This window comes from Macrobrachium nipponense, chromosome 30 (genome assembly GCF_015104395.2).
Source record: "Macrobrachium nipponense isolate FS-2020 chromosome 30, ASM1510439v2, whole genome shotgun sequence".
In the NCBI taxonomy this organism is placed as follows: domain Eukaryota; kingdom Metazoa; phylum Arthropoda; class Malacostraca; order Decapoda; family Palaemonidae; genus Macrobrachium; species Macrobrachium nipponense.
Window position 1 is genome coordinate 565,487 of NC_087218.1, and position 9,802 is coordinate 575,288.

Consider the following 9,802-nt stretch of genomic DNA (forward strand, 5'->3'; position numbering starts at 1 on the left):
TTAGTTACATGGCATCATAATTCTCCTATTTCAGATTCATGAAGTCAGCATGTTTTGAAAAAGAAATAAACATTACACCGACACTCTTTTCTCTCCAACCGACCTTATGTGTGAGATTGAAAGTGCCGGAGCCGATGACATCAATTGTGGTATTCGATATAACAAGTCCTGTCCAGGCGTGGAGTTGTCTCTTGCTGAGTGTGACAAATCCTTCTGTAGCGACTGGGCCTTCGAAGGAGTGTATGACTGAATCCTCAAAAACCAAATATCTCATCTGCAAAAGTAATAAGGAACAATAACTCTCGCGTTATAATCTTAACGCAATTCAAACAAGCTGTATACATGTAGATACACAAAGGCCTATGGAAGAGGCAAAAAAGGTCTGAAAAAGGTGTTTCGCGTCGAGTTAAAGATACAGGAATTTTAGGATAGGATATTGATGATTTATTTATCAGAATGAAAAAGTAAAAAAATGAATCATGTGCATGTTAAACAGCACAGAAAAATCATTTCTAATAAAATATAGTGCATTTATTTTAATTTTCGTTGGTGAAACAAGGCTCTATTTGACCGTAAATTTGAGTACGTTTTAATGTATTTGGTGTACTGAATTTAGGCTATGTTTCTGTTCAATTATTTTGCGTGTCCACTCATAACTGAGAATATATGAACTTTAATTTGTGTCCTTTTTATTAGATCCTTGTTGGTAGTATGTAGCACTAAGATATGAGTATTAATGACGAAGACCGAGTAAGCTGGAGGTCAGAACACGCTTTGCTTACTACCGTTTGCTTTCAACCAATATTGAGCTACATAATATAGCAGCAAAACACGACTATTAACGTGTTTTTGAACGTATTTAAAAAAAAGTGTTGGTTATAAAGATTTAAGACTGAAGAAAGCATATTAACAAACCTCTGGATCACGCCTTGATTACTATTGTTTGTTTTCAACCAATATTGAGCTACATAATATAGCAGCAAAACATGAATATTAACGTATTTATGAATGTATTTCAAAAAAGCGTTGGTGATAAAGATTTAAGTCTGAAGAAACTTTGCATATTAACGAACCTCTTCCATGTTATGCAGAACACCTGAACGAAAGTTGCCAACTCGACTCTTCTTGATCCTCAGTCCACCTCGCGTCCTGTTACGAAGGAAATATTTGGGTACTTCCGGCACATAACAGTCGCTAATACCCACTCCTGTAGATGCAAAGATAGATTTATTTATTTTTCTGTGCACCTGATAACAATGGAACGTCAACCTATTTTAGAGATGTCAATAAAATGGTCCGATGAATCAGCCGTTTTTTAAAGTTGGAGTCCAAGGTATTATATTGAAATTTACACTAGACGCCCATGGAGCGTTTTTACAATTCTGCCAGCTATGAAAATTTCATTACAACTTTAGTTTAAATACTGTAAAGATTTTCTGAATGTTGTTTGTGAGTGAAAACATACAGTGATTCCACACTGAGATTCCCAAGAGTGTATTTACCATCTTGCTGTTTTTAATTACGTGTACAACAGTTAGTTTGAAAGCATAGTCTACAGCAAAAGGAAAGTGGTCTAAAACTATTTTGGTTGTATACCTGAAAATCCTTTGCTTATTGCAAATACGCTCGTCATTACAAAGCCTTAGATCACACGAAGAAATTCCCCTTTGGTGTAAGTTATCCCCAAGGTATGGTGAATTACATATGAAGAGATACTTGTTATATAGTATTTGCAGTCATACAAAAAGTCTCACGTTGCATGTGAAAAAATTCATACTTATCCACGCATTACAAATTGACCAGTCAGCTCTCATAGTAGATGCGGGTTGATATCGTTTCTAAGAGCACAACCTGAATTATACAGATACAGGGTGTCCATAAAGTTCTAGTACCATTTTGTGCAATAGATACTTGTAACGGTACTGGGACTTTATGGACACCCTTTATATGTTCCAAAGAGTCAATACCTTTTTATCCCCGTAGACTTTAAGAGCATCACTGACGACAGATATTAGACTCATGTTTAGGTGGTGGGGACAATAAAGTGAAAATAAAAGATTATATCTATAAACATCTAGCTCCCTGCTTTATCAGAGCTGTAAGAAAAGGTAAACAAAGACAGTCGAATAGGATAGAAAACCGTAAGGACTGAATAAGAACGTTAAAGGATAAAGTCGTAAGTGAAGCATCTGAGAAAAAAACATAAATTAATATTTTCTAGATCTAAACGTCATTATTTATCTTCAAACTTGACGCCTCAAAATCTTTGAACCAGTGATGAAGAAAGTAAATGTTCCATTACATATAAAGAGGTCACAAAATAGAAGATCAGTTTAAAATTGTCTTAGGATCCTGAATTAAATTAAGTTCTCTCTCTGTCTCTCTCTCAAAATGAAAGAAGGAAATCAATGTCAATAAATAGGCTGCAGACATATTAACTACATAGTGTCTGACGTGGGCGTACCGATACAATATATCAATATATACATATATATACACACACACACACACACACACACACACATATATATATATATCTTCTTCTTCTTCTTCTTCTTCCCAGCTTTTTCCCATTTTATATGGGGTCCGCCGTTTCGGATGAGCCGTTTCCATCTATTTCTATCTTGCACTTCTGCCTCATCAATTCCACCCTTCTCATGTAAATCTCCTCTCACACAGTCCTTCCATCTCTTTCTTGGTCTCCCTCTCTTTCTTCTTCCTTGCACCTCCACTCCCATAGTATGTCTCCCAGCGTGGTCCTCATCTCTCCTCAACAGGTGTCCATACCATCTCAGCCTCCCTCCTGCACTTTCTTTGATACTTCCACCACCTTAGTTGACCCCCTTTATGTAGTCATTTCTGATCCTATCCACTCTTGTTACCCCAGACATCCACCTAAGCATTCTCATTTCTGCCACATCCATCTTCTTCTGCTCTGCTTTTCTCATGCTTGCTGTTTCCGTACCATACAGCATTGCTGTTCTTACCACCGTCTTGTGAAATTTTCCTTTTAACCTAAGCGGCACTCTTTTGTCACAAAGAACTCCCGAGGCCGCTCTCCAGTTGTTCCAGCCTGCCTGGACCCGATGTTTTACTTCTTCTTCCATACTTCCTCCAGCGTTAACAAAAGATCCCAAATACTTAAACTTATCAACTCTCCTTATTTGCTCTCCACCAAGCTGAATACTTTCTCTATCATCCCCCTCAGGTGGTACACATATATTCTGTCTTGGATCTACTTATTCTCATTCCTCTGTCCTCCAGTACTTGTCTCCATCTTTCCAATTTCACTTCCAGATCTTCCCTGCTCTCTGCACACAGACAATATCATCCGCATACAATATGTTCCATGGTACTGTCTCCCTTACTTCCTCTATTATAACATCCATCACTATGTTTAAAGATAAATGGGCTCAGAGCCGACCCCTGGTGTAATCCTACTCTCACCTCAAAACCTTCTGTCTCCCCAACACTGCTCCTCACTCCCTGGGTAAATACATTCCGGTACATCTCTTGTATATATATATATATATATATAAATTATATATATATATATATATATATATATATATATATCTATATTATATATATATATATATATATATTCTTCTTTTAAAATAGGAGACGTCTCAAGTATAAAAGGCCCATTAAAACAATCTGGTTTAAAGCTAAGGACTATATTTCGATGGACTAACTTCCACCCTTATCACTACTTGATAAGGGCGGAAGTTAGTCCAGCGAAATATAGTCCTTAGTTTTAAACCAGAGTGTTTTAAAAGGGCGTTGTACCTTTATGCATTACCAACTCATGCAGTCATTTTTTGACGGCTTGTAAACACGCAGACATCGCTTTCAAAAACAATAAACTCTCACATGCATTACCAACGAAGTCTCGAATTTCAAAACAATAAACTCTCACATGCATTACCAACGAAAGTCTCGAATTTCAGAAACAATAAACTCTCACATGCATTAACAACGAAGGTCTCGAATTTCAGAAACAATAAACTCTCAAATGCATTAACAACGAAGGTCTCGAATTTCAGAAACAATAAACTCTCACATGCATTACCAACGAAGGTCTTGAATTTCAGAAACAATAAACTCTCACATGCATTACCTAACTAGTGTCTTTTGAATTTCAGAAACAATAAACTCTCACATGCATTACCAACGAAAGTTTTGAATTTCAGAAACAATAAACTCTCACATGCATTACCAACGAAAGTTTTGAATTTCAGAAACAATAAACTCTCACATGCATTACCAACGAAGGTCTTGAATTTCAGAAACAATAAACTCAAATGCAATTTACAACGAAAGGTCTCGAATCAGAAAACAATAAACTCTCAAATGCATTACCAACGAAGGTCTCGAATTTCAGAAACAATAAACTCTCAAATGCATTATCAACGAAAGTCTCGAATTTCAGAAACAATAAACTCTCAAATCCATTACCAACGAAAGTCTTGAATTTCAGAAACAATAAACTCTCACATGCATTACCAACGAAATTCTCGAATTTCAGAAACAATAAACTCTCACATGCATTACCAACGAAATTCTCGAATTTCAGAAACAAAAAACTCTCAAATGCATTACCAACGAAGGTCTTGAATTTCTTGAACTTGTCGGTTTCCGGGTCGGGCATGGAATCCAGCACGAGGGTACCAGCTCCCCAGATGTCTAGAGCGATGGAGGGCGACTGCATCAACTCCCTCAGGAAGCCCTGGGTCACGTTGACTCTGGTCGCGTTCACAACCCTGACGTAGGCGCTGCCTAGACTCATGTTACGGAATGGATACAGCGCTTCGTTGAGCAGAACATCCTGTAATGTCGGTAGGCAGTGAGTAAATAAAAAAAAAGCCGAGATGACGTAAATTAAATTCAATGTTAAAATCATGATATTCGGGATCAGAAAACTCAGTCAAGTACTTGGATTAAAACACGGAAAACATTATTATTATTATTATTATTATTATTATTATTATTATTATTATTATTATTATTATTATTTATTTATTCATTTATTTATCTATTTATTTTTGGGGTATCACAGTCCTCCAATTCGACTGGGCGGTATTCATAGTGTTGGGTTCCAGGTTGCATCCTGCCTGCTTAGGGGTCCATCGCTTTTCTCACTATGTGTGCTGTTTCTAGGAACACACTCATCTGCGTGAGTCCTGGAGCTACTTCAGCCTCTGGGTTTTCCAGATTATTATTATTATTATTATTAACATTATTATTATTATTATTATTATTAAAGCTCTTTGAAACATCAAATTAAGACACTGGAACAGAAAAAGCTCAGGATAGGATTACAACACCACGATTGTTTCAGTTCCATACACACAGCTTTTGCATTGCTTTTGCTTTATGATTCTAATACAGAAGATTTTCCTATGGTTTCCGAGTGATTTTTCTTTGCAATACAGTTCTCTAATTGAGGTGCTTTCGACTGAAGTTGTTCGCATGACCACATTAGCTAGCTACATTTGGGCTTCCACTAACAGACGCAATGAATGTGTCAAAGGGGCTTCCTTGCATTCGACCACAAACGAAACCAAATTAATAGAAAATAGTTACGATTGTAGGAACAATTCCCATAGTAACAAATGGAACAACCTATCTGTCTTTCTATCTCCCTATTATTATTATTATTATTATTATTATTATTATTATTATTATTATTATTATTATTATTATTTTGTTCTGAAGGGTCCACAATAATAAAATTGTTAAAAGGTCGCGTTAAATTTCGAACCCTTCCCTGGGTTGGATTGAAGATGAACTCAGAAAAGGGTTCGAAAGCTTTTATAAAATTTTACACGGGATTTTATCAATTACATCATTGTGGACAACCTTTAGTACATTTTAGGAACTCTCTTCATAGAGAGTTTTTCCCAGCAAAAAAATTACCATTATTATTATTATTTTTTTCTATCACAGTCATGTTATTCGACTGGGTGGTATTTATAGTGTGGGGTTCCGGGTTGCATCCTGCCTCCTTAGGAGTCCATCACTTTTCTTACTATGTGCGCCGTTCCTAGGATCACACTCTTCTGCAAGAGTCCTGGAGATACTACAGCCTCTAGTTTTTCCAGATTCCTTTTCAGGGATCTTGGGATCGTGCCTGGTGTTCCTATGATTACGGGCACAATTTCCACTGGCATATTCCATATCCTTCTTATTTCTATTTTTTGGTCTTGATACTTATCAATTTTTTCCCTTTCTTTCTCTTCAATTCTGTTGTCCCATGGTATTGCGACATCAATGAGTGATACTTTCTTCTTGATATTATTATAATTATTATTATAATTATTATTATTATTATTATCATTATTATTATTAAAAATTTTGTAACATGAGTTTTGAAATGGAGAAATAAATCCACAGTTATGTATATAAAATATGTATACTTAAATAGATTTACATCATTATTTTTTTTTTTGCTCTATCACAGTCCTCCAGTTCGACTGGGTGGTATTTATAGTGTGGGGTTCCGGGTTGCATCCTGCCTCCTTTACATTATTATTATTATTATTATTATTATTATTATTATTATTGAGATGGAAACTCTCTGTTAGTGCTGCAACATTAACAGAGATCTCCGCTTCAGCTGCATTAAGCCATTTTATTCATTTTCGTCTATCTTTCTTGCAGGTTCCTCTCTGTCGCAGCATTCATGGAGTGAATACCTGACCTGAACTTTAACCTCAGTAAAATTACACTACAATAAATACAATCAATTACTCCTCCATATGATAAGATTGTCGTTCATTGTAAGCAAGCTTACATGCATCATTAAACCATGGCTTATCTTAAAGACGAAATTTGAGGATTTGAGGAGTTTTTCTGTCGATAATAGTTTGTTTGTTTGTTTGTGTTGTGTTTTTACGTTGCAAGGAACCAGTGGTTATTCAGCAACGGGACCAACGTCTTTACGTGACTTCCGCACCACGTCGAGAGTGAACTTCTGTCACCAGAAATACACATCTCTCACACCTCAATGGAATGCCCAATAACCGAACTAGCGGCCACCAAGGTGGCAGGCCAAGACCATACCGATCACGCCACTGAGGCGCTCCAAATTGACGTGAAGCAAAACAATGACAATTGATGATGAAATCACAACAAATCTTCGCGAAAGTTGAGATATTTACCCAACAAACTTCATTTCTAGCTATATTTTGCTCTCAGATGTTTCAGAACTTTGTATTTACTAATCAATGCATTTATTGATACCTTGCGCATGAGCTTATTGGCTTTTCTATTGTCATTACGATGAGATGCACTTTGCGGTACGTACCTTACTAAGTAGAGGCCATCTTTTATTGGAAAAGCCTATGGTAATATGTATATAAATTTTTAAAAAACTTTCAAAAAATAAAAAAATAATAGTTACCTATAGGGCTAACTTAACTTAACAGGAAATTATACTTAAAACACACAATAAGCTACGTGAAAATACAATAAGTTATATTAAAAAAAAACTCTTACGATAAAATTACGCAATAATTTACTATTAATCAAGGTTTATTCACAAGGTTTTGTTAAAAAATATATATGTAAATAAATAAATAAATAAAGACAGAAGCTAACCTGCCAGAGGAAAGTCTAGAGTAAAACTGAAAGCAGAAAACGAAAAGTAAACTATATATATATATATATATATATATATATATATATATATATATATATATATATATATATATATATATATATATATATATATATGTGTGTGTGTGTGTGTGTGTGTGTGTGTGTGTGTGTGTGTGTGTGTGTGTGTGCGTACGTAAATAAACTCACCTCAGTGTTGTTAAAACTGCACTTAATTTGGACAGATTCTCGATTTGCAGGCAAGGGGGTCGACAAGCATTCGCAAAAGGAGTTGGCATCGTCGTCTACTCCAGACGTGAGAGACGGGCATTTTGCAACAACGACTTTCCTTTCCTCGTCTTTGATCGCACTGACGACATCTCCTTCTGTCGCAACAGCAGCGAGCTGAAAAGCGACGAGTTGTAACGACAGAATGGTCCTCATATTCGTAATCACCAACATTCTTGGGAGGAATGGAAAATTTCGCTCATTTGAAAGTGTCAGCACTTTTTCACAATCAAAGTCCGGTGTCTATAAGGCGTGGTAAACTAAGTTCATTAACTGGTTCCGTGATTTTGTATTCTTTTACGTCCTAAATTTGTATTTAATGGCTCTGCCTTTATTGGTATCTGTCTAATGTAGTACTAGTTTTTTTTTTTTTTCCACGGACTTTTACTGCGTTTCTCAACAAATCCTTGCACCACTGTCCGATTCCTTTCGGTATAAATTTTTCATATAAATTTGACACTGGCAGCGACGAAAGTTAGGCAAAGTGCCAAATAACAGTTCCGACGAAAATAATCATAAACATCACTGATATAAACATTTTCTCGGTCGCCTTTAAACCTACTGCTTCGAAAAAGAGACGCCGTGGCGGTGCAGTAGACACTGACTACTCTCAGAGCAGACTTCTATCACCGAAGACTATTCGCTTTCGCCCGCCTAGGATGTCCTCCACGGGGCACTGGGAGTATTACCACTGTACAAAAATTAAAAGAAAACAAAAAAAGACTTGAAATAAACGAATAAAATCGATATCTATGCCTGAGAAGTCGATCGGATCATTATAACTATGTCCTGGAGTTGTAGGAGGGTGTCTGTCTAGTCTCCAGTGCACTTGTTCTGTTCCCATAGGGTTACTTACCCCCCCTGGGGGGGCGTTATCCCTAAACTAGGCGGAGTCTGATAAAATGTAGCTCGCTGTCGTCAATACCCAGCCTCTCGTTGGGCGGAATCAATCGAAGTTTATGCATGCAGCCTTGAGGGAAATGATATGCTAATTACTTTGCTGCGAACGTGAGGGTATTGTGCATTGCAGCTTAAGAGCTAAATTCATCTGAATTCGGCAAAGTATTATATATATATATATATATATATATATATATATATATATATATATATATATATATATATATGTGTGTGTGTGTGTGTGTGTGTGTGTGTGTGTGTGTGTGTGTTTTGGATAGTGATACTTTATAACCTTAACTTAGCTTCACACTATCCTATCATGCTATGTTTGAGTTTTATTGTATAATAAAATATAATATATATACATATATATACATATACGTATGTATATATATGCATATATATTTATACACATACACGCAGGTGTGTATGTATACACACACACATATATATATATATATATTATATATATATATATATATATATATATATATATATATATAAATAAATATTATAAAGGGCGTAATGCCTGTCTGTCCATCTGTCATTCAATTACGGAAAAACGGCTGGTCCGATGGGCACGAAACTTGTCAAGGTTATAGTGGCGATCCCTAAGGCGGTTTATAATCGGGTTTCATCCTACCTCCTCCACCTTTCGAATGGGTTGGGAGTGAAAAGGGATTCCCGGAAAAGGAGCTGGTTCTGACAGTGAAACGAGGCTAGTTATGCCCGTAGACTTAGTTACTTTACGAATTTTCAGACATTTCTGTATACATATGTTTGCTAGTAGTATATGGTAAGGGTGGGAGGCAGTCCACCGAAGTATAGAACTTACTTTAAACCAGTGTTTTAATGGGTCTTTTATACTTGATATATGCACACACACAAATATATATATATATATATATATATATATATATATATATATATATATATATATATATATATATATATAGATATAGAATAATGAAAGAGCATGGAATTTACATTAGAAAATATTGCGTAATGACTTCTA

General features: G+C 35.8%; 2 protein-coding genes across 2 annotated transcripts in view; one reads left to right on the forward strand and one right to left on the reverse strand.

Annotated features, from left to right (window-relative positions):
• LOC135202212 (uncharacterized) overlaps positions 1–9,802 on the forward strand; it is a 103,297-nt gene that overhangs the window by 20,353 nt on the left and 73,142 nt on the right. The window lies entirely within an intron of this gene.
• Positions 26–8,729, reverse strand: LOC135202201 (uncharacterized). Its single transcript, XM_064231456.1, has 4 exons — positions 7,810–8,729; positions 4,603–4,828; positions 1,074–1,207; positions 26–274 (listed from the first exon to the last, which is right to left on the reverse strand). Exons 1-4 carry the CDS (start codon positions 8,059–8,061, stop codon positions 26–28), a joined length of 861 nt encoding a protein of 286 aa, XP_064087526.1. The 5' UTR covers positions 8,062–8,729.

What these genes read in the sequence shown, in the direction of transcription:
- LOC135202201 (XM_064231456.1), bottom strand. Translation starts at nt 8,061, where the DNA reads ATGTTGGTGATTACGAATATGAGGACCATTCTGTCGTTACAACTCGTC. An exon ending in GCAGTTTTAACAACACTGAG is followed by an intron (nt 4,829 to 7,809) that starts GTGAGTTTATTT and finishes CCGACATTACAG; the next exon opens with GATGTTCTGCTCAACGAAGC. An exon ending in GAAATTCAAGACCTTCGTTG is followed by an intron (nt 1,208 to 4,602) that starts GTAATGCATTTG and finishes TTGCATCTACAG; the next exon opens with GAGTGGGTATTAGCGACTGT.